The following is a 19,832-nucleotide window of genomic DNA, read 5'->3' as shown; positions in this document are numbered from 1 at the left end:
AATAGTTTTGTCAAAATTACAATTTTAAGTATGTAAAAGGAATTGGCATCTCGACGTCCTGGCCCCTCATCCACAATCCACAATGTCTCAACAACCTAGACCCTGAATGACAAGGAAACACAACAGCATAACCCCACCACATTAAAAATCCAATTGTACTATGTGTAGCCCACCACTCCCTCAGCCACAAAGTGCAAAGTGGACACCCACAAAGACCACCTAACCCTCCAAGAATCCAGGTACCCCAATCCGGGAACCAAAAGCGCAGGTACGAAAAAGATCATCGCGAAAAAAAGCGGTCTAGATTCATCACAAGGAAATTCTGGAAAAGACACTACGTGAGAGATCGACTGGGCCTCACCGGACCGGGAATCAGTGCCCCTCCCACTAACTTAAGTCAACCTAGTCCAGTCCCACATCGCATTAAGGTATGATTCGGCCGCGGAACGGACGCTTTAGCCCAGGGCTAAGCTAGAGCTAAGTCAGACTAACAGGGGCGATCGGAGATAGGGCAGCATACTGTATGCAGGGTTAATGTATAAATTTTTGAGTAGCAGAGATTTATTCGAGATTGTGATAGATCTATTAGGAATGAAAGGCTGGATTTGATTGGGTTTAGGGAATATTGTATGTAAAATAGGCGGGTGTATAGCACAGGTCGGTGAAGAGGAAGAGGAAGAGGAAGATCGATTTTTACATGCTTTCTGATTGGAGATTCGATTTGGACCCTCCCCTGCTGCCTCCATATTGCTCGGTAATCAATATATACTGGACATCGGACGTCAGAGCAGAAAAACACGCATTGCCACCGTGTTATAGACCATTTTAGACCCTGACACCTGAGTTCTAGTCTTCTATCTTTTGTCTTAGGACTCTTGGGACCAAGAAATCCAGACTCAGATCGACAGGTACCCAAGACCTCTCGACGTCAGAGGCGGAGAAGAAGATGGAAGATTGGATTGTTAATTTGGAGTCTTGGAATATTGAATAATGAAATTTGCTTTTTTCTAAATTGTTTTTGGCCACATTCTGTCGTGGATTATTAGACTTTAGGTTCAGGAACAGTTGGCAATCTGACATGGGTACAAGTGCGATGTACCTACACGGTGAACTCTCGGGGCTGACCGGTTAGACCAGTAAGTTAGACACAGCGAACAGGTATTCGTCAGAGTTTTTTCTTGTTTTCTTTGCTTTTTTGTTAATAATTGAATTTTCAAGTACCCATGTCTGTACCTCTACGGGATCTACGGAATGGAAAATTGGCACTATCTAGTAGTAGCCTGAGGTTGAGTATGAAGATTCTGCATACTCACTCGTTTTAGCCTCATTCAGGCTCTTCCATGGTGCTGAAGTCCCCGGGTGACCAATTGTCAGTGCTGAGCAAAGTTGTCATGGGAAGAACACTATTCCATTGCCATCTTCTTCACTAATTTTTGCCGACGTCTTTTTTTAGCTGTGCAGAATTGATTTTTCAGTTTTTATCGTTTTAGAGAACCGCGGAACCTGTCGGATGCCCAATGACGTGAAGTGGTGGCTATTGCCACGGAAATCATTATGTAATCCCATAATTTGGGTGAACGTGATTTACACTTTTTAGGCTTTTTTGGTCCAGACAGCGGCGAACCCCACGCACTTTCTATCGGCAGACGCACTCATCTTCGCCTTCCCTGATAGTGTCAGACTGTCTGTCAAGAGTGTCAATGTCTGTACCCTACATTATACTGAGTGGTGCTATGACTCCATCTGCCACATCTCAATCCTTGGGGTCTCTATGGTTGGAACACGTCAGAAAAAAATATCTGCTGGTTCATGTATGCCGCTTCTTAGATCACACCGCATTCTGCTCCTGGTAAATTCAACTGGCCTATGTATTATCCAGTTGATCTCAACTGGACTCGTCTGTACTATCCTTGTGTGCCCTATGTACACGGGATCTTTCAGTTCGGACCTAGAACACCCTCCATCTCCATCTCGGACTACTACCTAATCTACTAGGCAAAACGCTCTGTCATCATGGGTTTCCCCCACTATGATTCGCCTTCTCCCAGGCTCCACTGCATCGTTCTTTTTTCATTCTTTTTTCATTCTTTTTTTGCCTTGGGAGCAGGGCTCCACTCTTCCCCTAGAGCGATCCATGGCTCATATCCTGTGTGGCTTCCGGCACGTTTTTTTTGCTGGTCGGTACCTGTCTGGGGTCTTCAGGGACGCCTGAGCAATGCCTGTGTCCAAAACTTATAAAAGGGTCCTGTTGATCCCATCAATGTCTTCTCAATCATCCAAGTCTCTCACTCCTTGAAGACAGTCCTTCTCTTTACAAACCCACTTTCATTTTTGAGATTGATTCTCATTACATTGATCCACCTGTTGATCAGACCTTCTTTACATCCACATTCTTCAACTTCAATACTTTTCAGTCTTCACCACCTTCATTCAAAATGATGTTCACCAAGACTTTCGGCATGGCTGCTGTCTTCGCTGCCCTGGCTTCTGCCCTTCCCTCCGGCACTGTCCCTGTTATCAAGCGTGACACCCAAGCCGCCGGCGGTAGCGTCCTGATCACCAACAACCTCGACAAGGACGTCTACGCCTGGTCCGTTACCGACAGCGTCGGTCCTATGCAGATCCTCACGGCAAACGGTGGCTCCTACACCGAGCAGTGGAAGACCAACTCCAACGGCGGTGGTGTTTCCATCAAGCTGGCCACAGACGAGAGCCAGTCCGATGTCCTGCAGTTCGAGTACACCCAAGCTACCGATACTATCTTCTGGGATCTCTCCTGCATCAACATGGAGTCCAACTCCGAGTTCACCCAGTACGGTTTCTCTGTCCTGCCCACTGACAGTGGTTCCGATACCACCTCTTGCCCTACCGCCGTCTGTCAGGCTGGTGACGCCAACTGCGCCGCTGCTTACCTGCAGCCTACCGATGATCATGCCACTCACGGCTGCCCCATCGATACCGGCCTGACCGTTACTCTGGGGCAGTAAATGCATTCATTTGCTGTTCTCTGTTTTTGCCTTGCCGGTTGACCCGTGCACTCTTTTCATTTAGGGTCTTTTCTTCGTCTCACCTATGGTGATCCACTTTGTTCTTTTCGCCTTTTGGTGATCTCTTTTTATTACGATTGGACTTCTGTCTACATGTTCGGTTGATTCGACTTGTTTCCTCCCGCTGAGTCGGGATCAGATGTCGTCACGAGCTATGATTTTTTGATTTGATGCCTTTGTTATACCCCCCCAGATCAGGATATAGATGATGAAACACGGGGAGTCTATATGGGGAGATTTACGATAGATTTATAGACGAGGTTAATACCTCAATTTACACTCACTTCACTCAACTTTTTTCTACTTGAAAGCCTTTCTTAGACGACTGTAAACACAGTAAGACTAATACATATAAAAGGACAAAAACAGGAAAACGCATCAGACCCTGAAATTTTCTACATTTCGAAGAATTTTCACAAGATCAAGTACAAGCACAAAGAATATACCGACATGGCGGGACGAATTATAATTTGCTAAATTCAAGTGGATCGAGAGAATACCTACAGTCTAGAACACTGGAACGGAGAAAAGTCAGAAACCCCACTTGGGCACTGCGCTTGATCTGGCGAGATCAGCGCTATACCTGAAATGTCCGTATGGAGTGGGAATTTTGACGATGTGGATCCAGGTCCAGTTAACTAGAATCTCCATTCGCGGATCATTGTCGATCTTTTGAAATCAAAGCCTAGTATACGGAGGAAGAAATAGCGAGTTTGCTATTGGTAGGGTCTCCTAAGTTATGTATCTGACGTTCCTTTCTAGGTTATTCCAAACGAATGCAGGTTCCCAATCTATAACAAGTCCAGCCATTTCTACCCGTTGAGATGACCATAAACCCAAGAAAGAAGGAGATTCCTCAAAATCTGACTTTTATCTATTCTTTCAACTTCCATCGTAGTGCGGAGAAGCCCCGAAAGAAAGAGAAGGTTGTAAACCAAACCCAAATCCAATCACAAAAATCACATAGGAAATTCCTAAAAAAGGTACATGCCAAGTCATCCATTCAGAAAGCCGTGTGGCGCCATTTCTTTGACTGTTCCTATGAGTTGAACTACGGTTATATTTTACAATTGTAAGGCGAACCAAAGTGGAGTGTTTGGTTCGACCAATCGCAAAACAATTTATCCCTGTTTGTTCGGTTGGAAGAACTGTACCGTAGAACTGGTGAACTTTGTGGCGAACTCGGGAATAGACCGGGGATGGGGCTTGTGGTCCCCTGCCGACGTCGTTTTGATCTTTTGTCTGTTGCCAAGCTTTGTTTCTCCTTTGCTGAACGCTCGAGAACGTCTTGGCTATTATGTTTATTTGGTTTTTCTTGGCTTGGATGGTGATTTATGGGGTTTGGGATTGGTTGGGTTTTCTTTGGTCGCGTGGGGTTTCCTGGGTTGGATAGGGAGGCTGAGTATGAATTGGGTCGAAAAGGCTATGAACTTCTGTGATTGGATATGGGATCTTTTGTCTCGATTGGCTGTGGTATTTTTTAAAACTGACAAATCTTAAAAGCCGACTTCATGCTACGCGAGACTATCCGGTAGGTTCCGATGCTATCTACGGAGGCCGTTGGCTCTCTATGATAGCAGCCTAGAGTAGTCGTGAGATATCAACTTGAAACATATTCTTTCTATGTACCAAGGCGAATATCCATTGAGAAAAACACAGCCAAGCATTGAAATAGCGAAATGGGGTATCTGTAACAAGGGTCAAAGCAAAGGAAGCAACATTATCGGGGATTTTGTCGAGAACGGCGCCATTCACGCCATCGCTCTAACATTCGCTGGGATCGCATAGCTTTCAAGAGCGCATATGCAGCAAGTCGATAGATGATTGTGCACACGCCCAAAGCCATGATATTCATAGGCCCATCTTTATCAAGATTGTAGAGCTGAAGGACCTGCTCGCCATTACTAATCGGACAACTGCCGCTAACAAGTCTCTCAGCATCAGAGCAGTGAAATACCTGTCCATGCATAGAATAAGGAGCCAAGTTGGCAATGGAGTACTTGATCGGTGAGAGATGGTTGAGGCCTTGTAGAACATCATTGACGTTTAGACTCATGACGCCGCCGAGGATGCTAGAGATGGATAATAGGATGGATATCACGTTGACGGCGAAGCCGACGTGTGAGAAGAGCGTGCAGAACATTATGCCTACAGACTCGCCACAGCTTATTATGCAGAAACAGTTGAAGGCGCTGATGAGGAACATTTGAGCGGTACGCTTCATGTTATCTGCGAATGCGGCTAGGGCACCGAAGATAAGCGCCGAAATGATCTCAAAGGGTACTTCGATGGTTGTATATGACAGAATGAAGGTCTCTGCGGAATAGCAGTTATCTGCTTCTTCTTTGTAGAATACATCGCGCTCGCCTGGGTAGATGGCAATGTTTTGTAGCATACCTAAACAATATTAGTTAGTATTTGGACTCAAGTGGGTAGGTTCAGAGTCGCGTTGATTCTTACCCACGAAGTAAAGTGCTGCAAATTCTTGGATAAATCCCATTCGCGACTGGACGGCTGCGTAGTCGTCCTTGAGAGGTGCAAAGAAGAGTGCCATAATGATGGCAATCCCGAGCACCTGCGCCGATCGGGCCATAACTAATGGCGGCTGACGCCAGAAGTTTATAAACGAACGATGCAGTACCAATGGAAAAGTTACGCGGAATGGAAGCATTCGCCGCCGTAAGCTACCAAGCTCAGCTGGTGTTGCGATTTGTGATGCGGTACGACCTAAAGTCGGAGTTGTCTCGGTCCAGCGAGATATTAGATTTTGAACACGCTCACGGGTAACAACCTCTCGGTCTTCTTGCTGAAGATCAACGGTGATCAGATCCAGAACGAAGTCTGCGGGATTGGTAGTCTGTGGACAGTCATGACCTAGTCCTGCAAAGTGTGGAAGCATATGTTGTCCTGGCCCAGCATAGACCGGATATCCACCTCGAGCTAGGAGTAGGACCTGGGGGAAATGTTGAAATAGATCAGAGCGAGACTGGTGGATGGTCATGATCAGTGTTCTACCTTCGGCCGCGAGGCCTTGTAGAACCTCGATGATGGACATGGCTGTGAATGCGTCCAGTCCCGAAGTCGGTTCATCTAGAAGCAGTACTTTGGGATCGGTTAGGATCTGTATGGCAATTGTCACTCGTCGTTTCTCGCCCCCGCTGATACCCTTTGTTAGCTCACTACCGATCAGGTTATCGGCGCATTCTTTTAATCCCATTTTAAACAGAATCTCTTCTGCCCGTTGGTTCTTTTCTTCTCGTGACATCCAGGTTGGTAATCGAAGTCCTGCAGCAAATCTTAAACTCTCGCGAACTGTAAGTGATGGCATTAATGCATCGTCATCCTGAGTAACAAACGATGTCACTGAGCGAATCACAGTTTCCGATGGCACGGCTCCGTTGTATAGCATTTGCCCTTCAACCCGGTACTGGGTGCCCATGGATCCTTGCAGCCTTCGAGCAAACGAGTTAAGTAGAGATGTTTTGCCACTTCCAGAGGGTCCCATGATAATATTCAATTCGCCAGGAAGGAACTCGGCTGTGATAGGTTGCAGGATTTGCAAATTAAGAGCTTTGTGGCCAGGCCGTCGACGCTTCCGAATTTTCAATGAATATTGATCCAGAGAAATTGCTAATTTTCGAACTTCATCCGAAGGACGAATCGCTAATTTAGCCTTGCCAGCTGAATAATCAGTGTCTGTCTTGCGAGATTGAGCAATATCAATAGCGTATCGGTTGTATTGCAACAACAAGCCCGCGATCAAAAAGTGACCAACGGCATATGCGATAAGTACCACTATTGGTCTCCAGATCCAATTAGAAGGCATACCAAGACTGTTCATTATGTATCTCCCTGTATACTCTTTGCAGGCTGGGTCTTGTGGATCGTCGGAATAAGGACAATCATAGAATTGACCCATCTCAGAACCATTCAGACCAATGAACTCGTTTGCACACAATGCCCCGAAGGTGTAAAAAGTGTATGCACACCATTTCAACCACCTCACATACACGGGTATCTGATTCCCCTGAACAAAATATCCACAAGCAAACGACTGGATAGTGAAAGACAAGTTGCCGACGAGACTGGCACCCGGGAAATTCCTCGACACTCCAATTGCAACTGCAGCAAAAGTCACGGCAATGTAATGCGTTAAAAAGGTGAGGGCAAAGAAAATAAAGAATTGCGCAGCATCAAGACGGTAGCCGACCATAAAGTAAAAGATGACGGAGAACAATAGTGGAACTGGCAAATCCTCCAACGGAAATCGGGCAATCCGTCGACTAACCAAGAATGCCGGAACACTGACTACTCCTTCTTTGCGCTCACGATCAAAAAGCTGAATATCAATAGTCAAGCGATATGTCTCATAGAGCAAGATGAGGTAACCGTTCAGACTACTCGCCGTGTACAGACTACCTTCTCGCGAACGAATTCCAGCCTGGCTTTCATCAAGTTGCCAGAAGATCCAACCATTGATGACGGCCATACCGATGGCTTCAAGCAAGCAACCAGCGACCCCCATTGGATCGCGAATAGTTGTTACAAAGGTGCGAGATGTCAGGACACTCAGTTGCCGTTGAAATGATATTTTCTTCATAGCTCCTGTGTCGACACCATCTAGCACGGGCAACAAAGGTGTCTGTCTGTCCTTTTCTTTCTCATCCGGTGGGTGTTCTGTTGGTCGGGGGCGCCAGCTTTCACGGAGATTATCAACGCGAACTTGAGATGCAGCCTCTAAAGCTTCCGTCCGATTGTCTATCGCAGCTAAATCAATTAAGAATTCAGCAGGATTGACAAATGGCGGGATGCGGTGACCACATTCTTCGAAATGAGCCAAACACTCGCTTACAGGTCCGTTGTATAAAGCAGATCCTCTGGCAAGAAGTATCACGTTGTCAAACAGACTCCAGATCTCAGAACGAGGAGCGTGAATGGAGACAACCACCGTTCGACCATCCTGTGCAAGTCGCTTCAATGTGCGAATGATCTGGAATGCGCTGGTCGCATCCAAGCCCGTAGTAGGTTCGTCACAAAATAGCATCGATGGATTGGCCAACAACTGCACACCAATGCTAGTTCGTCTCTTTTCTCCACCACTGCACCCCTTGTGTGCGGTGGTTCCGATTCTTGTATCAGCGCATTCCTTGAGTCCCAGCTCAAGAATAACCTGCTCCACGATAGCATGTCGCTCTTCTTGGGTTGTCGGTGGTGGTAACCTAAGATCAGCTGAATATCGCAGAGTCTCTCGGACAGTCAAAGTTGGGATAAGTACATCCTCCTGCACGACATAGGCGCTGCGGACGCTGTCAATGTTGGTGTGTCCATTAAAAGTTGTTGATCCGGACACATTGGCTTTGGAAAGGGACATCCGACCAGCCATTAAATTGAGTAATGAGGTCTTTCCTGAGCCACTGCTTCCAATAATAGCTGTCAAGCTTCCACTTGACATCTCTGCGCTAACTCCATCCAGAATTCGTTTGGAGGTGCCTTCAGGTTTCTGGCCCCGAATGCGCTGCCATATTTGTGAAGGCGAAGACTCCCATAGTGGCGGCGCTGTGTTGAGATCAAGAGTAATATTGCTGACCTTGACGTCTACCGGGTTGACAGCTCGCAGGGACAGATTGTAAACAGCATCTTGAAGAGCCGCGTGGAGGTTGGCACCCTCCTTTTGCGCGTTGATATCGGCAATGATCTCTTCCTTCTCCATGATCAAGTGTCAGCCTTGCTAGTTATCAGTTGAAAACTGCCCTTCACCTCTAAACCACCTCCATCAAAGACAAGCTGTGTTGATAAGTTTCAATCGTATCTCGGAAAATTTACCGGGTACAAAATAGTGAGCAAATAACGGGTGAATGATGTCAACCTTAGAAATGACGGTAGAATAATGATGGCGACCCAAGCACAAGCACAAGCTTAACGGTTAACCAGCATCCTGGACTACAAAAGAAGCAAAAGGCGACCTGATGTATCCCTGACTTTTGGCTTTCCCCTGCAACTGATAATCACAAGCTCCAAGCGAACTTCGTTCTCGTTTAGGCCCGGGCTGTAAAACCGGACTATAAACGGGGCCCGATTGAATATGACACTATGATTGGCCATAGTGGGTCACTCTTCCAGATGAGTCAGCTAGCGTGGCGCCTTGCGTTAAGCGAGGAAGGAGCTCTCCAACGCCCCGATTAGGAAGGTACGGCTCGATCTTGAGATCAACCTCAGATCGAAGGAGCGACGGATTTTCCCGCAGCATACTATAGTATAATCTCAATGTAAATCTAGTATACTGTATGCAGCTCTGATCCTGATAATTCTTTGCATTGAACTGTTCAAAGGGGTAAAGATCGCTGGACTCCATCCCGCAACGGTGCCCCACTTACCCCAACTGACAACAGCATGTGGCTAGCCTATGCTATAGAAAGCAAAGCATAGACATTCTCCGAATTCCATTATTGTATCCAAGGTTATCAGAATCAATACTTTCAAAAACACCGTCAAGATCATAGGAGTCGAGTGAAGTCCCTCACAATCCGAAATCACTTGAAGAGATCAATCACATTCGTCACAAAGGTGGTATCGTGGGCAAGAGGGACCCTCAGGCCATATACCATTTACATGGGCTTTCGATGAGCTACACGTGTATGCGAAAGCAGAGGAAGATGTCAATTTGACCAGCTCACTTGTTATACCCAGCAAAGATGCCACGGATCGGGAATAAAATTATACAAGGCGAAAACAGATTTATTGGAGGGATATAGTAGTGCTTTTGTTTTCTTATCAAAATCAATTGCAATATATCACGGTTGCAATAATGTTCAAATCACTCGAGACGTGCTTTATTCCCATTCCATGCCGCTCATCTGGCCCATCTGTTGAACCCATGCCGCAATATCCAAATTCGGATCAATTAGATCGTCAAAATTGAGCGTATTGTCGATTTGGCCAGGATGAAAGATTGGCATGGTACTTGGTTCTTGGAATTGCGAGTGACTTTTTGGGGCAGAGCTATATGGGTAATTGATCCCCCCTCCCATTTGATCGGGTTGGCGGATCGGAAAGCTTGGTTCCTGGAATCGAATTTGTAACAAAGGTTGCATTGTCAGATGACAGAGCTGCAAAATCGGCAACCCTTAATTTGCCAATGAAACCCTTGCCTTCAGCGATTCAAGGCGGTGTTTGGCCTTTTCAATCACTCGATCAATCCGATATAGTAAAGCAGGGTCTGAGGGAGGGAATTCAAGGACTGACAGATAAGAAGATAGAAGCATCGACGGTGTAAACAGAGAGGGCGTAGATGTTAGAGTATTGTGTAGCCATGAGATTGAAGAGACGTTCTTGTACATCTAATACAGAAAGAGCTGCTTCAGTTGCAGCGTCGCGACTGGCCGCGTGTGTTTTTGAGTGTGGTCTGTGCTATTAAATTCGATCCCGAGACTTACATTTTTCAAGTTTCATCGTCTAGTCATTTAACTATAGGTCGAGATAATGCGAGAAAATCAACAATCCGCGCCCTGGAAATGTCATCCATCCGTCTCGCCGTGACCCCCACATTCCATTCCCCGCAGGCGCAGTTTGACCTCGGGAATCAACAAATCTCAAGACCAAGAGTATGCATATATTGTACCCTCAGTAAAGCTCACAGACAGTTGAAATACTGCTCGATGATCACCATACATACAGTAGTATATGTCATTCAACTCCTTTGTCTCATATGTTCTACTGGAGCTGAAAATAAAGATCATTTATAGCTCGGCGCAAGTGCGGAGTTACCCCGAGCGCAGGCCACCGAGGTCGGCATAATTGCTCCCGAAACATCCACCGCGGGGAAGTCCCCCACGTCCCTCATCATTACAACTAAAATTCATCTCCTTCTCTCCCGATCTGATTTATTCTCACAATCATATATCCTCAAAATGTCCTTCACAACTCCCATCCAGGCTACTTTCCAGGGATCATCCCCCGCATTCGGCTTCTGGCTCACGTACGTATAGCTCAAGCTCGGAGCAGTGTACCCCCCACGCAATGGCATGACTAACGATGATGTTTTGGATTATGTAGACTACCCAGCGCCGGCGTTGCGAAAACAATTCTACACGGTTCTACCGGATCGAGTACTCGGTTCTCCTGGGTTTTGGTTGATGCAGAGCACGGATTGATCTCCGATCACCACTACTATGAGGTCGGTCTTTTTGCGACGAATTGTCTCCGCTCGCACGGTCACCATACTAATTAGTTACTCCAGCTCAACAACTCCATTGGTTCTGAAAATGCTAGCCCTATTATTCGTGTCCCCAATGCCGAAGAATGGATGATCAAGCGTGCTCTTGATGCTGGTGCGCATGGAATCATGACTCCCATGTGTCACTCAGAGGTATGCAATTCAATGCTAGCACAGTCTTTCCGAGAATGAAACTAACCGCTCGAATGCTAGGTCGATGCCGCCAACGTCGTAAAGTGGACTAAGTACCCACCCCACGGTTCACGAGGATATGGCCCGATGTTCGCGCCACACTCTTTCCCTAACGTGGACCCTGGCGCCCAATATGACCAAGGAGCCCAGAAGGGCATTACTGTCGCCGTTCAGATTGAGTCGAAGTCTGGACTTGAGAATGTAGAGAAGATTGCTGCTGTTCCCGGCATTGATGTGCTTTTCATTGGACCCTTCGATCTTGCCTTGCAAACAGGTGTTAAGCGTGGTGGGGAGGAGCATGAGGCTTCTATCCAGCGTATTAAGGCTGCTGCCCATGCCTCTGGAAAGAAGGCTGCTATTTTTTGTGAGTTTTGTCATACTTTCTTCTTGGCGGAAATTGTCTCTAACTTTACTAGGTACCGATGGAAACGATGCTCAGAAGCGGGCCCAACAGGGCTTTGATATGATTTCTGTTACTACAGATGTTGGAGTTTTCCGTAATGCTATGCTGGGCGAATTGAAGACTGCCAATGGGGAAACCGTGCAGGGTGGCTCTAGAGAAGGCTACTAGGGATCTCTATCTCCCTTTACTTGGGGGTCCAGAGATTGAGTCTTTATTCCGTTTAGAAGACATTATATATGTATATGAAATGACTAACTTGAAATCCTTGCAAAACGATGCTCTTCCCAATATGTCAATGATATTTTATCTCTGTGACTACTATTTATCCTCTGCCAATGCTCTTGATTCTCAGTCAATGGTATTCAAGCTTTGTCAATCCTCTATGATTAGGGCTCTTTTGGGCGAGAGTGGAAGATCTTCTAGGGCTCAAGTAGATAGAGCTTCTTTTCTCCTCTTTTTTTAAAAAAAAGATAGAAATTAACCGTGTTAGCTGGCTTTTTGGACTAATCATAGTAATTGAATGCTCAAAATATCTGAAAGAAATCATACACTTGCATAAATTCCATAGAAGCGAAAACGTAAACATAATCCAATCATACTATAATACACTGCTGTCCTTTTAAGGATTAAATTTGCGACAATACATACAAGAAAAATGGATATATACAGCACAAGAACCATCCAAGGATATTCAAAAATAGAATATCCCTAGCAAGAAATAAGCAATTGAAACGCCCATCTGTCGTCACGATATTTCCCATCAGTGAGCACTTAAGCACTAATATGGGACACTAACACCATCCCCTCATTTTTACTGTGCATATCCGGGGGTCCCATGCGAAAAACAAAAAAGGAAAGGAAAGACAAGTGATACATACATACAGAAAGTATCGTATGTATGCACATGCATTCTTTCCCTTGAACCTTGGAAGGAATGTGTCCAGTCCAGTCCCCACTAAACCAGACCAGACCTTCCAGGATTTTTCGAGGGTACCCCTTACAGAATATGACACACACCGTTTGTACCCACCTGCCAGCTGAAAACAAACGCAGCCCACCGCCAAATGCAGATGCAAGTAGAACTTGAACAAAACAGAACGCCACATAGTACATATTTCAAGAAGCATTGATCATCATGCTCGTTGGAGGACATTCAATAACATTTATGAAGAAGAGGTCCTTGTCACTGAAAGGGAAGATTCTGGTGACAAGGAATGAAATGAAGATGGTTAAGAACGGGTATCAAAAAAAGGGTAAAATAGAGAAGACAAATCAAATGAAACCTCAGGTTATGAGGAAATCCATGTTCATGTCATGGATAATCTTTTCCCAGTCCCAGCTGTCTTCGATCTGGGTATCCATGATTTCCCAGATACGAGTGACAACCTTGAAGGCTGGTTCGATGTTGCGAAGGTTGGAGTATGCTTTGAGGGACTCGAAGCCCTTTTGGATTCGCTCGCGTTGCTGTGGTACGAATGCTGAGCAGCCCAGGAGGAAGAGTGGCATAAGAACGATGCTGTAAGCGCCAGCGTCCTGGGGGAGACGGTCAAGGTAAGCAAGGCCGTCGTCGACGACCTGGGCAATCTTGTCGCTGGGACGCGAGGGTCGGATGGTGCGGAACAAGTACACCCAGGTAGACTGTCGGTATAGTTGAGCCAAGCACCAGTTAGATGAGTCGGGTTCGTGTGAAGTCTTCCAGATTCGGATGGCGCTGTCGATTTGCACTGCCTCGCTCAGGGTCTGATAGTCAACTGCTGGCTCGTAGCCCTCGTTAAACCGGTCTCGGATCCGGTCTCTAAGCTTGGTGATCTCAGAGATGTAGTTGAATAATCCATCAAATACACCCACAAACATGCCTGCTTGAGCACCAGGCACACAGTCAGGCATGCGCATACCACCTTGCAGAAGTGCGGGTCGACGGTCGAGGGATGTGAGGGCATTCGAGACATCGTGGTACTGGAAGAACTCCACAATGAACTGTCGGAACTTCTCGTTGCGTGGCTGTTGCGACACAAGCAGGTACCGAGCGGCGTCCATATGCGGTCGGTATTCGCCATTGGTTTCGCCCTCACAGATTGTATTTAAACTAAGTGCGATGGTGGACGCAATGATCGGATCCTCCACGAGCAGTTGCTGGTCATCAGGCGAGTCCGGATCCTGGTCATTGGATTTAGCAGCAGACGAAGACGAGGTCGCAGTGATATTTTCCTTCAAATCCCGAATAGCACGGTGAAAATGGAAATATTTACGCTCCTTCAACTTTGGCTCTGGATCCAGACCAGACAAGTGCGACCCTGACAGGCACATGAGAGAATGCATCAATCCGCGGTGTTGGGTTGCCATGGGTAGCAAGATTTCTTTGAACGGGTTCGAATCATCGTTGATGAGGGTTAAGACCCGGCTAAATCCGTAGACGAAATGGTCGAGGAAGCGACGGTCGATCTCTGTTTCGATGCCATCGATGAGGATAGGAAGGTTGCGGGGCACGGTTGCAACATGGGTTCGGACGGCTATAATGAACATGGAGAATTTGGTTAGTCAGGGATCAAGGATGTTTGCGCCCAAGCAAGTCTGGTCGAGATTGGAATTCCGTACCATCAGCCATTTTCTGCTTCCCACTCTTCCATATTTCCTTCGGAGGATAGCCTTCACATACGACTGCATTCTTCTGACAGTTAAGACACCTAGTAGTAAAATGACCGGATTAGTTTTGTTGTTCCGTACACCAAAAGCACCAAAAAATAGAGCGATCGATCATGGGGAAGTGTTTATCCGGCTAGTCCGGCTGGAAGTCGCATCACTCACGCAGGCTTTGTCTCGTCGCATTTCTTCTTCCGTCGTCGACAGGTTATACAACCAGTCTTGGACCGACCCTTGGTAATCTTGGCTTGGTTCCCCGGTGTAGGGAGCGGATGTTTGCGTGGGCGCCCACGTTTCCGTGGAACGGAGGCGGGAGCACCCGAGGATTCAAGGTCGTACACACTCCCCGCATCGGATGGCTTGACACTTTGAATATCATCATCCTCAATCTCCTCGACCTTGGGCGGGAGATCAGACATATCGTCGAGTTGCACGTGGGGGTGACCGTGAGCGTCGAACATGTATGCATCGGGGTTTTGCGATCGGGAGAAATGGGCTTGCGCATCATAATCCGCAGGGGAGGACGACTGGTCGTTTACGCCGGTCCAGTCCGGCGAATCGGTTGATGTATCATCTGGACTGGCGCCGGTGCTGGCACTGGAAACGCTGGCTCGTAAAGTGTCGATCCCGGCGAAAGTGGGGATATCAGAGGGGCCTCCGGCGCAACCATCGGTTTGTAGACCAGATCCATTCAAATCTGGGTGAATGGGATATGGCTGCATGGACAACATTGAACATGTGTCCGGGTGAAAAGTTGGGCACCGAGGGACACCTAAGATATACGCTGACGTGGGAGGATAGAGAGAGGGGGAAGGGAAAAATGGGTCGGGGAGGAGGAGCCGGCAACCGGGTACATGTATAAATGGGGTGGGGAGAGAGGGAAGGAGGGAAAGCCAGACAGAGAGAGGGGAAAGGCAGGATGTTATAGGTTAAAAGGGTATTTTTTTCACACTATATTCTTGCTGATCAGGCGGAAGATCATTGAGGAGAAGGGCCACAGTTTTGTATGGATGAATGGACTAATTTCCCACATAATAAGAATGCGTAATAGAATCTAGCCTGAGGTCATCCTCATCATAGGATCGAAATATTTTAAAAGGTTAAACTTTGCATTGCGGGGGAGGCTGCCAAGCATGTTCAATCTGGCGCCCTGATTTGCAGTGAAGAAGTGAGGGAAACGACGATGATTTTCGTTTTGGGTTAATTTTATTATTTGATTAATTTTATTTTATTTTATTATTGTTATTTTTACGATTTATTTACGATTTATTGCCATTTTCATTCTAATTCCCAACCTTTGGATCCAAACTTCCATGGTTATTTTTACTTTTTCTTCTCTTCCCATTATACCCTCTTCTCTCTCCCGCCAAAAAGGCAAGACACAATAAGTAACAATCACCAAATGATCCACCACATTTCGACCCATCCAGGATTGAGATTTTCATAGGATCCCATCTTCCCGTTTCCTACTACGTAGTAGGAAGGCGCAAGACGTTTGTGTCCGAGCGTGAGGGTCAAAGATGCAGGTGCAAGGTGCTCTCGTTCAATCGCATTGCACCTATTACTCAGGTAAGTGGGCATTCAGGCGGATGAGGATCATGTCAATCCCGGAGCCTGGAACCTGATGGGTTTCTACACGGGCCAAGTCCATCCCATAACAAGGCCTTGGCTCCGATGCTATATATTGTATTTAATTACTAGTTGGAGATTTGCATCTCACTTGCAGGGGAATACCATAGTTCCGGGAGCTACTCCATAATAATTAGTACACTAAATCCATTCCAAGATTTTTGTTTGATTTTATTATTATTTTTTCTCAATGATTTTCATTCCAGAAATTAAAAAGGAAAAAGGAAAAAGAAAACAGAACCATTGATATAATTGTCCCCACGCTCAAGAGAGTCAACTAAACGATCAGTCGTACACAGCCGCGATGGGGGCCAAAGTACGGAGCACATACACTGGACAAGAAAAAAAAAGCATTGGGTAGAAAGAGACGAGCAAAATTTACCTAAGAGGCGACCCTAAAAAACAAATCTAAATATACATCCATGTATAGAAAGAGAGAGAGACTCGGGGAAGAAGAAGAAGAAGAAGAAGAGAAAAAGTACATGGCTACTCCGTATACGGACGCGGAGTAGTAATAGTAGAAAACTAATAGTAATAACACCTAGGCAACATTGAATGCTACTAATGAATTTTCAATGCGCAAAATGCGCAGCCCGGTTTCACGAACGCCCTGATTAGCTCCCTATTAGCTTCTAAGCCATCGTCGCGCCCTCTTACCATTCCCGGAGGATAATCCCAATCTCCAACTGTGGCTCCAGCCTAAGCGCATCATGGGGTGGGTTGGGATTTTTTTCTGGTTCCTTCTTTTTCTTTTCTTTTTCAAGGTACACGATCGGCCGAGATTGGAACCTGTTACGCAATTTTTCCCCTTGGTGTACGACGCCAACAATCTGGGGTAAAAAAAACGATGTGGGCCAGATCTTCTGAAATGACCAGCACAGACATCCGCTGCAGGGAATTGACAGGGTTCGGAGTGTACGTACTTCCTGCGGGTTCCACCACTCGCTAGTGCAGTTGGATTGCGTCTGGCGACCGGTTACTTTTCCCACTTGAGAAGGATGTCGCTTGATTGGAGGGTAAATATCTTAGGGAGGAGAGAGGGGGGAATGGTAGACCTATCCATTCATTGCTGAGGTTTATTGTTTGGCTTCATTTTTGTTTCATTTTTTTATGTTTTTTGACCTGGCCGTATACAGTTCTTCCGGACTATGGAGCTATACGAAGCGGGAAGTATACTGACTAGCTTGTCACTTGAGCTTCTTGAAGGGGTTAGGAATGTGGCAAGTGGATCGTACACTTGCAGCACAAGCCCCCCCTAGCCATCTGCCGGACGACAAACAAGGTAATAGCTGTCATAGGAGTTAAGATGACAGGGTTTGGGGGTGGGAAAGGACCTCCTCCTCCCTTTCGCCCACTTCTCGTATGACCGAAAAGAGGGGAAGAAAGGAAATCCAAGTGACAAGCAAGTGTGCTGTATGCTCCAAGGAGCCTTTTAGCCGTTTTCCACATACACTTTCCCCCAAACTGCATCAGCTGAGAGAGGCGGGTGGCTCCAAGTGGGAATCCGCGAAGGTTTCAGACAGAGCGATCCATGCTAGTTGCCTTCTTAGTCGAAGGTTGGACCTAAATGAGTCCAGGAACCGGAATTCGCGGGTGCCTTCTCTCCACTTGGTCAAACGACTTAATGCAATTAGATGGGGCTGTCTGGGCGGTTAACATTAAGACACGATGTTCTCTTCCGAGGAGATCTACGTGCAAGAAACAGCGATCGCTCGGGGCCTGTTGATCCATGAACCTGAAACATTGGGATGAAATAAAGTCATTGTGGATTGCCCTTTCTTTTCTTTTTCCCATTCGTTTCCAAGGTTTCTTTTTTTTGTCCCGTTTCCCCAATTGCGTCAGGCAAAATGGGGAAATAACTAAGCTTGGAAAAAAAGAGGGGGTGTGGATGCATAACTAAATCTTCTCTACATCATAATAGCTCTACATATGTATTCCGCCGGACATGGGAGTATCACTTTACAATGAAAGGAATTGCAGGTTGCATTGACATCCCTGCGACCGCCTGCCCGTATACTGCGATCACCGGGTTCCGGCGGGTCTTGAAATGAAGGTTGTTCCCGCCTAAGTCGAGGTGGGGGAACCACCGGTTGGAACCGAAGTGTTCCAAACAACCACATTGGAATGTTTCAGTATAGCCGACTTTTAGCCATGGCATCTGATGTACAGTATGTGCAATGTATTAAGGGGGAATGCATAACTGGCATGATGATGGGGAAAATTTGGGGGTTCGGGGGTAAGATGTGGAGAGCATGCCTGTAATAGCAAGCCTTGGAATTCTATAATGGACTAAATACCTATTGAATACGCACAATACGTTAGTAATATCACACAAGTTACAGAGTACAAAGGAACAAAAAGCAGACTAAACGAAAACGAAGGTCATAATGCACTTCCGAATACATCACAGCCACGAATGAATCAAATGAATGATTGAAAGTTGGCGCGCTTCGTGCGGTTTGACCACCAGAAAAAAAACACCAACGATCCACATGACCTCGTGTCTCAATCCAGTAGGTTTGCCGACGATTCGAAGATCCGCTCCTGGATTGGATGCACTGCAGAGGCTGAGATCTTTGACCTCTGCACCCATCAGCCAATCAACCTTTCATCCAGCCGAGATCCACATCGACCCATAATGGAGACATTCGGAGGCTTAGGGCGGCCCTCTGGGCTGATCCCACGTACCCGACTCCGTAATGGGATGGTCGGGTTACTCCGTCTTCTACCTACTCTACGAAGTACCTAGTCCTATATTTGCTTCTTACAGGCGCAATGCGGAAAACAAGGAGGCTTGAATTCCACTGCAGTCTAGAGCAGCCACCCTATGATCGTTCGCATTATATCAACCTTTTACTGCATAAGCATCATCCACTTCCAGTCGGTTGGTTTGGTTCCCTCGGGACCTGCACAGAAAAAGCAAAAAAAACAAAGCCCCAAAAAAGGGAATATATCGACGACACCCCTGGTCCACTAGACCGATCGTTTTAATGAAATGAATATAGAAAAAAGCAAAAAGAAAAGTTAAATATGAAAATCGGCTGAATGCTTAATGATGGCCCCCAATTCATCTTGAAACCGGGAAATTTGTTGTCTCGGATCAACATTTAAGTCACTTGGTCCCAGAGGGGCTCGGAGAGATGGGGTAGGTACCAGTTATATTTAAGCTAAAGGTCAGGAAAGGTCAGCAAGAATCAGATGAGGTCTGAAAAATCTGCATCGCCATGACGATACTCATCACCGACTTGACCCAACAAAATCTACACGGACCACCTTCAACGACCCAATAACAGCCCAGATAATAGTCAGGCCGAAAGTCGAACAGATTCCAGGTCCAAGGGGATGCCCATTTTGGGCAGGAGATTTAAACCAGTACGAATGTTTTTCTTGCAAGTGAAGAGCAAACACCGAGATCTTGGATGTTTGTTCATAAGGTTGCTGTCGCTGCTTGAGGAGCTCGTGAGCCCCCCAAGGGGGAGATACTAACGAGTATAGCTAACATCTAGCTCGACGTATCAAAAACCTCGAGTATCTCATTCTGTCGAATTTACATTACAATAAACCTTAATGTTTGCTACGCACTCCATATATCTGTATCGAATCGGGAGAAAACGTGCATTTCTATGTCTACATATGCTCTTCGTACTAAAATACAGCTCCGAAGACAAAATATTGGCCCGATGAAGATTTAATGAGAAACCATTCTTAC

At 46.4% G+C, this 19,832-nt stretch overlaps 4 protein-coding genes across 4 annotated transcripts; 2 read left to right on the top strand and 2 right to left on the bottom strand.

Annotated features, from left to right (window-relative positions):
- Positions 1 to 2,435: 2,435 nt before the first annotated feature.
- N7478_009625 (putative extracellular thaumatin domain protein) lies at positions 2,436 to 2,987 on the top strand (the record flags this gene model as incomplete). The annotated part of the gene is made up of 1 exon (XM_056925839.1): positions 2,436 to 2,987. One exon carries the CDS (start codon positions 2,436 to 2,438, stop codon positions 2,985 to 2,987), a length of 552 nt encoding a protein of 183 aa, XP_056775209.1.
- Positions 2,988 to 4,767: 1,780 nt separating this feature from the next.
- On the bottom strand, positions 4,768 to 8,757 carry N7478_009624 (putative ABC efflux transporter; the record flags this gene model as incomplete). The annotated part of the gene is made up of 2 exons (XM_056925838.1): positions 4,768 to 5,444; positions 5,508 to 8,757. 2 exons carry the CDS (start codon positions 8,755 to 8,757, stop codon positions 4,768 to 4,770), a joined length of 3,927 nt encoding a protein of 1,308 aa, XP_056775208.1.
- Positions 8,758 to 10,954: 2,197 nt separating this feature from the next.
- On the top strand, positions 10,955 to 12,022 carry N7478_009623 (HpcH/HpaI aldolase family protein; the record flags this gene model as incomplete). The annotated part of the gene is made up of 5 exons (XM_056925837.1): positions 10,955 to 11,022; positions 11,100 to 11,220; positions 11,284 to 11,412; positions 11,473 to 11,815; positions 11,868 to 12,022. 5 exons carry the CDS (start codon positions 10,955 to 10,957, stop codon positions 12,020 to 12,022), a joined length of 816 nt encoding a protein of 271 aa, XP_056775207.1.
- Positions 12,023 to 13,138: 1,116 nt separating this feature from the next.
- N7478_009622 (Zn(II)2Cys6 transcription factor) lies at positions 13,139 to 15,216 on the bottom strand (the record flags this gene model as incomplete). The annotated part of the gene is made up of 3 exons (XM_056925836.1): positions 13,139 to 14,364; positions 14,450 to 14,538; positions 14,660 to 15,216. The coding sequence occupies 3 exons, from the start codon at positions 15,214 to 15,216 to the stop codon at positions 13,139 to 13,141; spliced, it is 1,872 nt and encodes a 623-aa protein (XP_056775206.1).
- Positions 15,217 to 19,832: the final 4,616 nt, after the last annotated feature.

The sequence above is a fragment of the Penicillium angulare genome, assembly GCF_028827245.1.
Source record: "Penicillium angulare strain IBT 27051 chromosome Unknown utg000007l_segment0_segment0, whole genome shotgun sequence".
In the NCBI taxonomy this organism is placed as follows: Eukaryota; Fungi; Ascomycota; class Eurotiomycetes; order Eurotiales; family Aspergillaceae; genus Penicillium; species Penicillium angulare.
Note: the sequence above shows the minus strand (reverse complement) of the source record. Positions and strands in the feature narration are given on the sequence as shown.